The 16,676-nt window shown below is 36.8% G+C and overlaps 1 protein-coding gene across 1 annotated transcript in view; it reads right to left on the bottom strand.

Annotated features, from left to right (window-relative positions):
* CAMKMT (calmodulin-lysine N-methyltransferase) overlaps positions 1 to 16,676 on the bottom strand; it is a 223,100-nt gene that overhangs the window by 38,373 nt on the left and 168,051 nt on the right. Inside the window, exons 4-6 of the mRNA XM_087774847.1 lie at positions 6,597 to 6,657; positions 3,528 to 3,582; positions 2,412 to 2,475 (exon numbers count right to left, since the gene is read on the bottom strand). Of these exons, the coding sequence (XP_087630973.1) occupies positions 2,412 to 2,475; positions 3,528 to 3,582; positions 6,597 to 6,657 (180 nt within the window). The remainder of the gene's footprint in view (positions 1 to 2,411; positions 2,476 to 3,527; positions 3,583 to 6,596; positions 6,658 to 16,676) is intronic.

Raw genomic sequence — 16,676 nt, 5'->3', positions numbered from 1 at the left:
ACTTTTTGGAAAGTAATTTTTGGATATTATAGTATGACTGGCATGTAATTTAAGCTTCCTAAGAAATTTAAAGGGAAGATGTAAACAGTAATTTTTAAACAAGATTATTTTAATCTATAATACCTACATAAAAAGCATAATACTAGGCATTAACTATTCCTGAAGAGCAGAATCTAGAAAAGAAAACAGTATTTTATCCCACATTAATTTAATTTGGTGTGCTAAGCAATTAAAAAATACCACGAGCAATAATAAAAATTAGCAGAAATACATCATTTGTAGTCTGTGGCACTTGGGGCCGGATACTATTTCCAATTACACTAAACATTCTTACTGATTTCAGTAAGTCTGGTGTGGCTGAAACAGATCTAAATTTAGCCTAAACTTCTGTTATAGCTAGTCACTATAGAAAAGAATGCAAAAGAAAATTACCATAAGACAGATCATAAAATTACTACTTAAGTCCATAAAACACATAAAATGCAACATAAATTTTATTATGTGCACTTTTAAGAATACATTCCACCTACACTGTAAAGTTCTTAGTCTGCTGCACTTTGGCACCCTGCTAATATTAAGCCCATTGTAAAATCCAACACAATAAAAGCACTTTGAATGCTGAGCCTTCAGAGCACCAAATGTTAAAAAAGAAAAATAAATTCCTGTTAGAGCCTTCCACCAATCGCTTCTCTGAAAGGGATTCACTGAGTGAATACAGATGAAGACTTCTTGTAATACTTTGGGAAATAAAAGATACTTCTAAAACATATTGTGAAAAACTAAGGTGTGCTAATTAGATTACATTAACAGTATCTTTTTTTCAGGAATAAAAGCACTTTAATTTGTTTAACTCCAAAGACTGAGTGAATACTTTTAGCACTCACTAATTTTCCTTGCTAGAGAAGACTTCTAAATTTCAAAAAAGTTCAGGTATGTTTATGGAATCTGCTATGCAAGATATTTGCTGACTTGATGATTACTGAGCTCACCTGAAACTTTCTGTGGGTAAAATGACCTTTTGTTAAATACCTACGCTTCTCTAAAACATCAGTTTGTTTTGTTAGGCTAGTTTTGAAACACTTTGTTTCTCCCACATTTTTTATTTTCGTAATGACATAGAAGAAAGATTGGAAGGGGTGATGCTGATTAAAATACACAGAATAATGAATACTTCCTCCTCGAGACATGAGTATAACAGACTAGAATTTAACAAAATAAGAATCCCTAGAACACAACTGAGAACTTGCATTTTCAAGAAAATTGAGACTTTTAAAAGGCTTCCTTCAAGTTTTAAAAGATATGATCTAAGATTGGCTGTTTTTTCCAGGAAATTGTTTAAGTGTAATCAATTATAGTTCTCCCAGTTACCTCTGAGAAAGTCTTTTTAAAGGTAGTAGCTAATATTATTGCACTGCAACGTCTCCTGTTTTAACAGTCATCAGCAACTGCAATTTTTTAAAACCACAAATTAGTTTAACTTATTTTTTTCACTAAGTACTCATTATGTTAGCTCTCAAATACATACAAAACTCAAATCTAAATAATTCTGATGATGCAGTGGCCAAAGCCTGAAAAACTAGTCTGCCTTAAAATGTAAGTGGAAAGATTACCAAGGAACAAAAGCAAATAGATATCTTCCTTTTTTTCCTCTCGATTTCTAAGGGCTATTAGTATTCACTGTATATATCGGTTCTTGTTCTGTGCTGATATTTAATGTGGCCACAAATTATGTTCACTCATTCTCTTGCTTAGCCAAAGTCCAGTTCAATTTTCTGAACTATGTGTTCATATGAGAAGGGCATAATAGCAATTTATTCTAATATAAGAAATATAATAAAATACTTTCTACAAGGCACAGAGGAGTTTTGCAACCTTACATCAAGAGAAATAATGATAAATTGATAATTGATTAAGCACACTAAGTGGGTAATTTGTAGGCAGTTATAACTTAGCAGCAACAATGAAACCATGCATTTACACTGGAAAAGCTATGACAACATACAAATACTGGGTATGTTTTAAGAGGCTGGTATCTGAAAGTAAAAAAAAAAAATCTAGTTCTTCTGCAAAACAAATACGTGAAGGGGAGCTAATGATTTGATTTACTGCTGCACCTCCTATAACGGGCAGCATACACACAAGGAATCTTTCAGCACTCAACCATAAGACAAATATTTACTACTATACTTGTTCTATACCAACATGTATGTTTTTAATTAAAGAAGAAAATGTGGCATTTATTGTGGGGGAAGCTGTAGCTCTGTACAAGGTATTCTACATCTGTTTTTTAATTACTTATGTGGGGACTTTTTCTTAATATACCCCATGCTGTCTGTCTTTATATCGATTGTTACTCAGCCAGTAAAAAGGAACGAGCACAACAAACCAGTTTTCTATCTGAATAAGGATACTTTTGATGGCCTTTTCATTTCCATCAGTTAACAGAACTTCTTTGACATCTGCAGAAATAGCAACCTGAAAAAAAGAGCACAGCAAACAATGAGCAAATATGCTTGTCTGTGTGGAAGTGAAGACAGGAGTGACAAGCCTTCAGTATCATGCTTCCTCACCTATTTCTCTGTAACAATCTTCAATCTTTTTTCATTTTATGTCTGCATTATTTTAATCATTCAATCAAATCAGTCAATACTTTTATCATTCCATTTGCGGGAGCCTCTATCTTGCTATCATTCTGTTCCGTAATTGCATTGTGACAGCGGATGATGGTATTCTGAGAGGCTTTCATTTGCGGGCTTCTGTTTATCTAGTAGAGCCATCATACAAGGCTGTCACTCTGCCTTTCAGCTTGCTTCTGTCTGACTGCCTGATGCCCTTCATATAACTTTGCATTGCAGGCAGATGGCTTTGTAAGGGTAATTTTTTTGTGAGCTTTGACATGCTCGCACATTGGGCTGTAACCTCGACACATTGTATAAGAGCGACAGGTTTGTCAAATGCCAATCAGTGTAACAATATGCTTTTATTTGTAGAGACATAAAAACTTGTCTAATGCACTGCACTGCTACATAATATCTCCTGAATACATGACTCAGAACCCAGAGAATGGTGAACGACTCTCCTGAATGGCCAATCTAATTCAAAAGAATCTAATTACCGAGAGCTCTGGATCATGTTTGTTGGTGTAATAATGCAGGCAAAACATTAGCAGCTATATCATGGTGCTCCAACTGTGATTCGCCAGGCTATTCCTGTATCTTAGCAAATGGGACTATAATCTGAAAAAAAAAAAAAGCTTCGGCTATGGCAATGAAAGACAGACCGTACGTGGCCTGGAATATCACAACAAGAGATATTGACTACACGGAGGTAAAATGTTTCTGCTCATCGAGGCAACCATAAAATCAATATGATACGAAAGCAAGTCAATCTAGAAGGTCTCTCAAGACTCTGCAGCTTGACCGCAGCTGAGGCTGTTGACAGTTCTCTGACCCAGCAGTTGGAGGCACTGGAACATTTTTCCTTTTGTTTCTTCCTCTGAATGGGATTGGAATTGAGAAAAGACCTACCATGAGCCCAGCCAAGCATGTCATGCCACCCCCTAGCTCACACACAGCAAGGTCCCTGAAAGAGAGAAAGGAAATGGTAGAACCCATACAAATTAGATGAAAATGGTCAGAGAGACATATATGTTACAAGAACAAATTGCCATCTGCAGTAAGAACTGAGCTACCAGGAAGTTGTAGAGACATGACTAGGCTACCTCATGTCATTTTGCGTTTTAAAAATAATTATGAAATAGAAAAGTCACAAAGCAGGCAAATCAGTGGGGGTTCCCTCATTAGTGTTCAGTGCAACATTACCACCGCTGAGCTGAAAAATCTGAGAAGGTTCCCTTTTTTCCCTTGTCAATGGCTCTGTCTTTTAGAACTAAACTAGCTAGAGTAGCGAAAGATAATTGTTAGGAAAGGATAACAATGTTAATCCACATTCATTCTTGCAAAAACAGTTAGAGAAGTAAATGGGGAAATTAATATTATTTATATATCTCTCCATATAGTTATGCCTAAAAGCCTTTTTATATTAAAAAGGGAGAAGTTTTAAAACAAGCCATATACCACAAAACAATTACACATGAAGAAATCCGATCCTTCAATTAGCACTTAAAACTGCAAGTGACCTACAAACAATGCTGTTATGAACAACGATGGGAACAGCAAACAGTTAAGCCACAGAAAACTAAACGAAGTTAGTGTCAAGAGCCCAAACTGAGCCTGAGCAGAGGGTTGAATACATGGTCTAAAAGGCTGCTTTTAACTTAGACCATACTGCGCTGTTATTAAGACGTGCATGTGAAATATAATTTGGCGCAGAGAGCGTGCTGGATGGGAGCTTGCAGGGGGAGCCATGAAGAATGTCCTCCAGAGCCACGGCCTGCCCCAGGAGGGGAGGAGGGAGGGATGCTGACCCTGCGCCGAAACTGCGTGAAGCGGCGTCTAGGGCAAGGCAGAGCCTCAGTTTAGGAACACGCTGCTTTATAGCTAAATCTGCGGCAACTGTTACAGATGGCAGAAATGTTCCCACTGAGACATTTTTGACAGACAGAAAATGGAATTTCAGCTAAACAGATTTTTTTTTGGTGCACCTTTACTTCTCCCCTAAAATACTAACATTTGAAAATTTATTTTTATGTGAAAGTATTACCTCCCTACTCATTCGACACTGATATTTAGGAAGAGCATCTAGGATGCCATATCAGTATCTGTATACAGATGCTGATATTTTGTTCACTGAGGCCAGTGGACTAGGCTGCATGACTGTATACTAATGCTCGCTGTCTGGATGGGATAGATTTATTTTTCTTAGACTCCACAAATTTTATTTGAAAAAAGTCTGGTTGTCCTATTTAATGGAAATGAGACAAAGGACGGACATAGTTCAGAGGAACAAGCTGTACATAAACCCAAGGAGACTATAACACAGATGTGGGAAATTTGCAGTTTGTGGTTTAAATAGAATGATTATAGGTTTTTCCTCACATAAATTTTTATTTTTCTAAACCATATATGTCATATATATTAGAAGTATATACATATGGTTATATATATAAGATTTACAAGGCACTTAATCCTTTATGAGAGTCATGCTTATTGAAATAAACACAGAAAGTATCTAGCATGGGGGTTTTAGTGCATTTTGAACCAAATTTGCATGTACATAATATATAAGTATATGCATCCACACATATACATGTATATATTTATGCATATAAACAATTTATTTCAGTGCAAAGTTCCCTTATTAGCAAATTTAAAAAATCATATCCGTCTCTCAGGCAATATTTAGTGACATTTATCAATGAGAACTGAAATAAGAAACTCTACTCTGAGCATACTGTTGAGGGGGCATAATCCTCAGAAATCAGGATGTCAAACTGCCCATTTCCTCTATGGAAGTTTGATTGAGCTCTGTCTCCAAGTATCCAGGCTTCCATACCCAAACTAGGAAAATACCTTTTTAGTGAGCAGCACAGGGAGGTTTGCTGTGAAGAGCCTCCAAGAACAAGCAGAGCACACGAGCCACGGCATGGGGCTGGGTGGCAAAGTGCTACAGGGACACCACTACAGCAGCAAAAGTCACACAATGCAGCGCCCAGCTAAACTCGGAGGAAGGAGAAGCAGCTGCCAGATTAGGTGTGTTAGCTGCCTCCTCTGATGGGGTGGGCTTCATTCAGGTGGCAGACCGAGTAAAAGTGAGGCTTTACGAACCAGGGCTTGCTTTGGTACCAGGTCTTTGATTTCAGATAGCAGTCTGAGCAAGCTGCAGGAACCAGCCCACAGCTGATATGCTTTCAGCTTTGGTACAAGGGGCAGAGACTTACAGCTAGGTCTTCCCTATTTTACCAACACCATATGTACACAGACTGAGGGATTTTGTATACTCCGAGATGGTTTACTTGGTATTAGCCTTGCACCCTCACTCAGAACACAATTTATGCCTCCAAATGCATTGTTATAATGGCTTTTCTTGCACCCCATTCATCTTCTGGACAATGAAACTTCAAGGATTTCCAAGTGCAGAGCCTGTATACTCAAGAGGAAAGAGAGAGGATGCAGGGGATTTGTAGGTGTTCCTATTGGAGCCTTGATAACTGTCTTATACCAGTTTAGAAAATGTGAAAAAACAAAAACAAATAAAAGTGCAGGATGTCTCAAAATTGTTTCACAACACTTAAACACAGGTGCAAATTCCTCCATCACTATATGCAGTGATTATTATGCATTTTATCAGGTAATATTTTGCTTGCTTTTGCAACAGATGTCAGTTTAAAGAATGTCTTTTATTTTTCCTGACCTTCACAATCAGTACTGATCGATTGGAGCTTCACTTTTGTTTCCCAAAAATCAAAGTGAAATAAAACGCCTTGAGTGGAAATCAAAAGTCTTTGACATATAGCAGAAAGCTTGCTGTGCAATATTAGTACCCAAAGGCAGCTCAGAATTCTTTGTTAAGAGCAACATGCTTTCACCTTGAACATTTTAAATTTAATCTGAAGACTTAAATCATAGCAATCTTTACCATGCAGATACAATAAAACTAACAGATTGGAAAATATCTTTTTATGTTTAACTCTGTACCTGAATATTTCATTGTGCTTTAGGCAGTAGTAAGCCAGCACTTCTTCAGATGGCCAGACACCTATAAAACAAAGATATTTGCTTTCTTAGAACAGATTTTTTTTTTGTCTAAGATAATATTTGAATATATATTACCATTTGCAGACCTCTACCAACTGTTTCATTTTCTAAATTTTCCATAATACCATGGAATAAAGAAACAAGTAAGACTTATAATGGAAGACTTCTGATTTAAGCATTGGAACTGAATATTTCATAGATTTCATCCCGACTAATGATCAGAAATTTACTTTATAGATACACGCACACACACATAAACATACACATATATCCAGACATATACATATAATTGTCAAGACTTTAAAAGTTATATAAAATTTAATTCTATGAAACTTCTGATATTTGGGCATTCACATGAACATCAAACTGTTTGTACCAGGCCAGATGTGAGGCCTACCTTGCCTTGTAGCCTGTTTCTAACAGTGGACAGGAGCCCCCTCCTCTTTCATTAGCTGTCCTCTACAGTCATTTCATTTCTTCCCAGTTTCTTTTTATTTAGCTCCTTTTCTCATAGGTTTTGTTACGTCAGGCATCAGTCTGACTGTAAGGGACACTGACCAGCAACACATACTAAGGACAAATACAGGACTAGGGCAATAACACAGCATGATTTCTAGTTGTGGCTCAACAAGTTCCTGAGGAGCAGAGGAGATACAAGTGATAAGTTCTGTTTAATAGCCACCAAAGGATTTTTCTAGTTGTTCTGTGGACTGCGGTAAACTGTCCATAGCTGCAATGGCCCATGGCAGGAGGTGCCACAGTTTTACTGTGCTGTATAAAGAAACATCTCCTCTCTCCTGTTTTGTACTTGCCTCCCTGCCATTTTCACCCTCTAGAGGCCCTCTAGTTCTCCTATGGGAATAGACAGGACCAATCACGCTTTTTTCACCTCATCTGTATTATTCACGACTTTATAAGCTTCCATCATAAAACGTACACTGGTCATTGTCAACCTTGGCAAGTACTTGGAGGCGTCCATGCAAATTTACCCCTTCAACACCATTTGCCCATGAAACTCGCTGTTTCGTCAGACCAGTTTCCCACCTCACTTGAACACCAAACTGAAGCGCGGTGGCCCACGGAGAGGGCAGCACAGATCCTGTGTGGCTTGCACACTCTCCTGCAGGCACCAGTCTCCACTGCTGGAGGGAGCCTGGGGAAAGCACACTCGTGTTCAGGCACTTGAGTCATGTTCCCAAAGTTAAGGGAGGATGAATCAAAGGCATATGCGGCCAAATTATGATTGTATGTGTTTTCCATCTGTTGTTGCTTAGCAATGAAAAGACACACTTACATGTCTATCCACAGGTAAAAACCAGGGTTAGCCCCCCCCCCAGCACACAGCATTAAGAATTAATGTGACAGAAACTTGATATTATGAACTACAGACACTTCAATGGTTTCAGTAAACTTAAAAACAGACATGTGGGAGCATCCTTTACGTATTTCTAGACAGGTAAACTGAATTCCATGCAGCTTACTATGTATGTGCATCCTTTAGACCATTTTTTATAATTTTTTAATCTTGAGATTTAAAAACTTCACAACATATTTAATAGAAGCAGAAGTTTGGGAGAAAAACCGTTTTCCTTTTAAATCACTTAGAGCCTGATTGTAACCATCAAATATATAATTCTTCCTTTCCATCCAGTAAGTATTCTGAACTACCCATACTCATAGTGATAAATAATGAAAATTTATGAATGTGTTGTCTGCATGCAGACCAAGCAAAAGCCTAGACAGGATTTGGCCAAAACTTTGCATATAACTTTTGTATGATAAAGATCTTAAAGGTAAAAAAAATAGAGTGATGATTCATACGTATGACAAAAACACTAATGCAATATTGGTATTTGTCCTGTTTATGACAGTTCAGGTTGATTAGGTGTTTGTGAATGTGCTATTTTGCTTAGACTTGCTAAGGGATAAAATAAAACTTTCACACATGACTACCCATTCTTCAGTGAAACATACACTAAGAATTGTACAGGATTTTCCGTCTCCCTTTTGAGCATTTCAATGATTTTGAGCATTGAAATATGCTAAAATGACAGATTTTGCAGTAAATATAATAACTGTTTAAATATTTTAGTGTATAATATAAAGAATGTTTCAGTTTGCCGTGACTGGTGTATACTCAAGCAATAAAAGTGCTTTTTTTAATATTTAGTGAAGACATGGCTAATTTAATACCATTTATAATACTTATATCTCACATTACAGAAAAAAACCCACAAAAAACCTAAACCCTTTTACAGCAAACTTTTAGCCTGAGCAAGTTTTAAAAATACTTGTCAATTGCAGCAAAATCCTTCAACATCTGAGTTTTCAGTACCCTCAGTCAAATGTCTCTCACTTTTTTATGGTTATTATTGAAAGGGCACTTTGAATGGTGTCACTAAATCTTTTATGAGGGGTCACCGTTCTTTCCCCTGCTACCATTACAATGTTGATACCGGCTGAAACTGCAGGTGTATCAGATAGCTCTCTGCTGAGAGAAGGGTAAAGCACCTTTGGAAAGACAACGCTCTTCTTTAGGCAGATGCTAGCGGTGCGCACAACTCTCCTCCCCGCTCCCTTCCCCCCCAGGGAAGGAAGTGTCACCTCAGCAATGATATAAGTGGCTGGCAGCTAAAGAAGCAGGAGTCAGGAGGTCTTTGACGAACACAGGTCTCAAGTGTGGAAGCACGCAGTGCTTCCAGCTAAGCCTAGAAGGTAGAAGCCAGAATACCTGCGTTAATTTTAGTAAAAGGAAAAGCTTCTCGTGCTTGAACAGGTAGGTAAGCCTCTTTACCTCCAAAACAGGGATAAGCTTAAAGATCCATGTGGAGGAGTTTGCATTCTGTCTTCTTCCCCTTCACTCTGACCTACATTCACCAACACAATGACCTACATTTTGAAGTTGCAAGTATAAGATAGTTCTGCTTCTGTTAGAAAACGTACAGCTGTAATGCAAAAATGCAGCAATTCCTATGAGTTAACAACTACCACTAGGTTGTGAAAAGCATAATTTATTTTCTGCAAACACATACATATGGATATGGATTAAGTTTCCTGTGAACACACTTACAATAATTCTTTCATATTTAAAATAAAATTATTCTCATTTTGTGTTAGGAATTTGATTATAAATACATAACATCGGATGGGCACCTATTTGCATGTGCAATTACTTACACACGGTAGTCAATTATTTACACATACATGGGCAAAAGTATATCAAAAGGCCCCCAAATGGTGCTTGTATTTAAAAGGCTATAAATATACTACAAGTCCTAGACAGAGGAGCTAAAAAACTCACTGTACAAGGAAACAGAGAGAATCAAGAGTTTCTTTTTGCAAAAATAAATATTTTGTGACGTTTACTGGGGGTTTTAAAGCTCTTTATCACCTTGATAACTACAATGTGAAAACAGAGAATAGTTGCCACAAAACATCGGAATCTCTATTGAAACAAATAAAAAAATTAAGTTGTGTTGGTGTTTAAAGGATAGCCTCAAGAAGGACTGTGATTTGGCATGTCTGAAGACATGGGAGAAAGACAGTGCTCACAGAGCAATGCCTGCCCGGATTTCAACTCTTGGCAGGTACCCTTTCACCATCAGGATGGAGTAGGAGATCCACTACAAATGTGCCACAAGAGCAATGATGTCTACTTCCAGACAGCTTCAGGATACTTACTACAGTAGTAGGGGTAGAAAAACATTTTCACTATATAGTATGATGATGGATGGAGAAATGCTATATATGCAGAGACACACAAAATGCAGGCATTTCTACAGCACTTATCACCATATCATATTTTTGATGTAACCAAAAGAGACACCCAAACTTTTCCTATAAAGGAACAACACTAACAAAAATCACAATAATGTTAAGAACACATAAATTAAGTTGATTTTATTACTCTCATAGTGCTTGCTAATGGAAAGTGTCAGGTCCTTCTGCACTAGCTATGGCACAACAGTTCTTAGAAGCAACCTTCAACCCATGTGGACTAAATCATGTGTAGACAGCCTTCTGAGGATGTTTTGTTTTAACCATCAGGTGCAGCACCACTAGTCCAAAGAAACACAAAACCTGTGTTTCTTCTGCACCGAATCTAAAACCACTGAATCCTGTGTGATATTACAGAAAATTTTCTACTAGAAAGAAATCATCCAGTATTTAAAAAAAAATTAAAACTTATTGTTTCTCCTCTGTGGCTTTTTACCACATATTTTAAAGAATGCTGTCACGCATTTGGATAACAAATATTGATATCTGATGTGAAGTTCTTAAAGAACAGCATGTTACTAGAAAATTCTCAGGATAGAGTGCTGAGAATTTTGAGATGTGTCTTTTTAAAGAAGACACTTGATTATTGGAGGCATTATGTCTCCGCACTGCTCCATAGGTACAAAGAAGCTGCAGTAGCGACTGCTTACTTTAACTGGGATAGTTCAAGCTCTGCTCTACTGTCTGCCAACGCTACACACAGGAAACAAAGGGGCAACTGCAGGTGACAGGTGAACCATCCCTTGAAGCTCTGAGTAGGAGGTATAAAGCTGTTCTACGACTCCTTCACTCATGCTAGGAGGTTAAGAGGTTCATTTCCAAGCTAAGCCAAACAGAAAGTTTTGTCACTTTTCCCCAGCATTTCACATGGCCACATGTACAGATGTCTGAGCTCAAAATTCAAATTTTGTCTTCTATTTGCACTATTAAACTATGAGATGTCTTCCTATTCATTTGAAGTTTCAAGTAAATTTTGCACAAATCCTATCTTAACCCTCAAAAACAATTTAAATTTGAAAAGTCAGTCATTTTCCCCAGATGAATATACTCAAAAAGATCTTTTTTTCTGCTATGTCCTGATTCTTGACTACATGAAATCACCTTATTTGCTTTAATACTCATCAAAGCAAGAGGAAAAAAGGCATTATGGGCAAAGAGATGAATAACATTTCAAAAGAAGTACAAACAATCGCACTGAGCAATAATGAATTGTTTTCTGATCGTAAGAAAAGTATTTTTTATCCTTTCTGACACCAAGACACATTGTTGGTGGACAGCAGGAAAACCTTTGGCACCACAATGGACTGTGCAGAGGTGTTCAATTAAGTACCTATCGAGACAGGCAATTATTCCCCATCTCCTCTGCTAAAAGACTGCAGAGTGGATAGAAAATCCCCCAAACTAAGATATCTACTGGAACAGCCTATTCTAGGAATTTAACATAAGGAATTTTATTTTAAAATAAGGTCTTTCCACTCTTACTGTGGCATCATTACAATCCTAATTTTACAGCATCAGACCTTATTTTCTATTGACTAGGCCTTATATTCAAGTCACAAGGGAAGGTAAGTTTGATGATTTTATCCTGGTTAGCTTTTGTGTGGATCACCACCACCGTGCACAGCAAGAAGTATGGTACACCTGCTGGAGGTCCTGGAGAAGGAAGAGAGCAGGTCAAAATCAAAGTTGAACAGCACAGTAATTTGGAGTTTCAAAATGAGGCTCTAACCAACATTATGAGCCCTTCTGCCAGTGGAGCACTAAAATTCACTTCCAAGTCAAAGGGAAAATATGAAATTATGAATAGCACAATTAAGACTAAGTACAAAGTGGATGCGCAGCGTATGTCTGCCAAATACACCTTGCTAGTAACATATAACATGGTTGTTCTAATTTGAGTCATTGCTTGAGTAAAGACTACTTGTAATTAATTGTACTGCTGCAGTTGGTTTGCATGGATAGCTCTCAAAAATACTTCTAGCTCTCAACTTTCTTCAAACTCCATACCTCAAGCCCCTTTTCAATATAATTTTATCATAAAAGATGTTGCTTAGTGTAGTCAGGAAGTAAAGATTTTATTTTCATTCACTTGGTCACACAGCATGCAAAATGTGACAAAAATGAAAGGATAATCAATAATCCAGGTTCCCAAGATCCCACCTAAGGTGTATTGAATCTAAAAAACATAAACACATGTAATAAGGCCCTATTACCACAAATATTGAAATTTTTAGCTGCCATAAAATACATGTGTACAAAAGTGGAAACCTTCCATAGAAAATGGCTTTCATAATAATCTAAAGACAAGTCTGGTCACTTTAGTAAAATGAAGAAATCGAGGGAATTGCTAAGTGAGGAAAAAACCCACTGAAAAACCTCTTGTTATTTCATCCTGTTTGCAGTACACAAACCCCCTATTTTCAAACCTGCATCCTCAAGTTTACACCCATCTAAAGTGGAAGCAGATAAAAGAGGGGCCATCATCACCAAGTTGGTTGCAGATGGTGTGCCTGGAATTGTAAAACTATTTTCCTAGAAAATTTCATTTGAGAGCAGATTTTCAAAAGGAGAACAGCTAGAGAGTACTGTGCCCTTCTGGACATTTGACCACCTCAAGTGTCAACATAAGAGCTAACCTGTTTTGAAAGTCCAGTTGTCTAATCTGAGGCTCTGCTTTCTGAAATTTACCCCGAGTGTATTTGCAAGTGAGCAACTTCAGTGATAAATGCACACAGTGTGAAAAAAAGAACAGTATTTAATAGCCTTTATAGTAGCACCTTACATCGGTGCCTTACTGCACCTGACTTTTGCACATGGCAAACCACCTTTTAAGTCCAGTGAAGAGGAGTAATTTAAAGCAGGGAGAATGGCTAGCTTACTTTTCCACACCAGGAATAATAAGTGCTATAAGTGAGTTTGAAAAGGTACAAGAACACCAGAAGAAATGGAAGATATAAAGAGAAACACGTCTCACTATTTTTCCCCTATGCACGTACATTTTATAGAAACTCTTGTCACTCTTTCAATCTAAAGCAGAATTCATGATATTCAGATCATTGAAAAAAATGTATAAGCACTGGCTGAGATCTTCAGCCTAGGCAAAATGGCCTCAGCACTGTATCTCTCACTTTCATTCTCATTATTATTCATGACTAGGAGGGAAACATGATGGTCTGCAATCTGCAAATTTCTTTTAGAGCGCAAACTTAAGAGGCTCGGTGGAACTGATGTGGAAATACAGTAACAAGTCAAAGCTGTAAATGTACGCATATCTCTTCCATAAGAAAAATCGTCAAACTGTACAAATCTACTTGTATGATTGTCTTTAACATCCTTTTTTCAAATGAATGAATTTGTGTTGTGTGTTTTCTTTTTTTTGCCTAGTTTTCAAATAGTTATTAAAAATTAAACAACACTGGAACAAACCTTTTGTGATTATAGCCTTCCTTCTCCTGCAAAAAACTGGATCTATAAATTTATGTACCATTGTAGATGTAAATTACAAAATTTTATATTCAACTATATTAAAACATCTATTCCAAAAATGATTACCAGTTGTGAAAAGCAGACAGGCTTATCACTTGCTGTCAGTTGTTCATGTCTAGTTAAGCAATAATGTGCTAAAACTGCTCTTTTGTTTTGTGTAAGAATTTTGGCAATAGAAGAAATGAACACTCGTTTAATAAAAACTCAGGCTGCTTTTTGCTTTGATGGAGGAAGCAGCTGCCTGTTTTCATTTGCTGCAGAGCAGCAAAACCCATCAATATAATAAGCAGCTTAGATGCATCCATCCACAGCATCTGTAAGGATATAGGGCTATTCGCTCAAAACCAATCCTTGGTTTAATTTTAACAAAGATGTGTCTGACATATTTGAAAATGCATTATAATAGGGTTTTGAAATACTAGCATTTTCTTTTTTCTTTTTAAATACTTTTCACAGATTTTGAAAGGCAAGTATACATATTGGAATGATAGAAATGATAAAACAAATATTGCTATAGCAAACAGCAGAACTAGCCTAAAAATGCAAAGATGGAACACTAAGAGATGCCTTCTGGTTCACAGACTCTCCTGTCCCTTGACAATATAGAAAAATAGTATTTCAATCTTTTCAATGAAGGGTTTTTTCACCAGAACCAAGAGCAGAGAAAGATACTAGAAATAAGTATCACAGAAAAAAAAATCCTGCAAAGATCATAGATACATTATACAACTATATTTCCTGATAATACACTTTTCCTTCCCTCCCTCATGCTTTGTTAAAAGTAGATAGATTTATATTAATGCTCATTTCCACAGATACTTATCAAATTGTCTTCTACTATTGCCTGAAAGTAATATAATTTTTTACCAAGTTTCAGCAGTGTGAGTTTGTCCCAAGCGACAACTTCTAATTGCAATACAAATTTTTAATTAAAAATAGAGTTATAGGACTTTCATACATAATTACAAAAACAGAAAGAGAGAGATAAAAGACCACCTGAGATATAAACCATAAAACTCTATTTTCATTCTAAAAATGTGATATGGCACATTTATATTATTAAAAATCCTTAAGACATTATTATTATTTTAGTGCTGTTCGGCTTTCTAAGACCTTTCTAAGCTGAGCTTTTAGATGATTTGCACATTAACTGAGAAGTCAGATAATTCTTAATCCTCCTCTTTTTCAGATCCAATAATGGATAAGGGAGCATCTTAGCATGATCAACTAGCAATCTGCCTAGCCTGAGTGGTAGTACACCTGAATTTAAGATTAGTCATCCGGTTTTCATAATATCCGATTTAAATGAGCACTCATCCTGGGAAGTGTAGAAAAAGAATATTCAATGATATTTGAACTGTACCATTTAAATATGTAACAATAAATTTTGTGTGTATGTAAATTTATTTGCTTCACAAACAAAAAGCTATACAGAAAGGAGGATTTTAAAGAATCATGTCCACACAAATAGTTGGATAGTTCAATTAAATAACTGTTTTTTTCAGTATTCACATAGCTTATAGATATAATCAACCACATCTCAGCTGTAGCCTTGTATCTCTATCTATCTAGTCAATTCCAATATCCTAATTTCACTTTTGTCTATAGACAAGGTGAGGAAACTAGTTGGTTTGGGGCTTTTTTGTGTGGGTTTTTTTCACATTTTTTTTGTTTGTTTTGTTTTGTTTTTTACAGATATATCATGGGTAGAGAAGGTAACAAACCTGTAGATTAACCCTGGTTACTAATATTTCTTATCTTCCTCAAATATTTGATACAGAAGATGGAAGTTTGGGTAACCGATCTATGCACCCTTCTGTAGTGCTCAAGATAAATAAAGTGGAATTTATTTGGGGGATTTTGATTGTGTTTGGAAGTGGTGTCTAGAGCTTGGATTTCTCATGTTCGTTTTTTATTTTACATTTTTTCCCCATCAAATTAACTAAACAAAGACAATACCTTTTTGGTCCTAGTAGCTTCTGATTCAGTATTTTTCTCCTTTGTCAAACTCTGCCATTCTACATAGTTCACCAAACTATTAGGAAAGCATCTGCTCTGTGCTGCCAGGAGATATTAACTGTGTGCAAGTGAAAATAATAATTGCATGCACAGTTCAGTTTGAGGGCTTTGGACCATCTCTCTCTAATAAAACAGTATATCTCAGTACTTGGAACTTCATACACTGGGAAAAGGTGACCATGCATCCTACATATTCTGAAATGAAATCGTTAGGTCACCATATTCAATGAGCCTTCATTCTTTCTCCAGGGGTATCTTCAAGTGGTGCTAAGTCTGCAATATTTAAAAGCCTACACTACTGGCAACCATCCTGCAGTAGGTGCCCAAAATCTCCCTACATTACTAAACCTTGTTTTCGTCTCTCACATGGGATTAGATTTGTAATGACTTCTTTAAGTGAGAACGCTGCACAAGGATGAACGACTCTCAGATAGCTATTTGTAGAGCCACATGGATCTATGTTCCTTATGAATTTAGACTGTAAGAGTTAAGGCAAATGCTGTCATTTCTAGTGAGGGAAAATATTTACATTTTTTTCTGAAAGGCCAAGGATTAAATAAGCACGAAGATTCTTCAGATCCTTCCAGGTCAGATTTGACATACATTCATAGGGCAATACAAGAGAACTTACACTACCACTGCTCATGGCTGGCTTTTGCCTGAACAGTTTTCAGGAACCATAGCTGTTGATCTGGCACTTTTCAGGAGCACTAAATACAACGGGCCAGAGCTTCAGCT

This window comes from Nipponia nippon, unplaced genomic scaffold (genome assembly GCF_047370975.1).
Source record: "Nipponia nippon isolate SJK-2023a ecotype South Korea unplaced genomic scaffold, ASM4737097v1 scaffold_4, whole genome shotgun sequence".
Classification (NCBI taxonomy): Eukaryota; Metazoa; Chordata; class Aves; order Pelecaniformes; family Threskiornithidae; genus Nipponia; species Nipponia nippon.
This window is presented reverse-complemented; position numbering and strand designations above follow the sequence as displayed.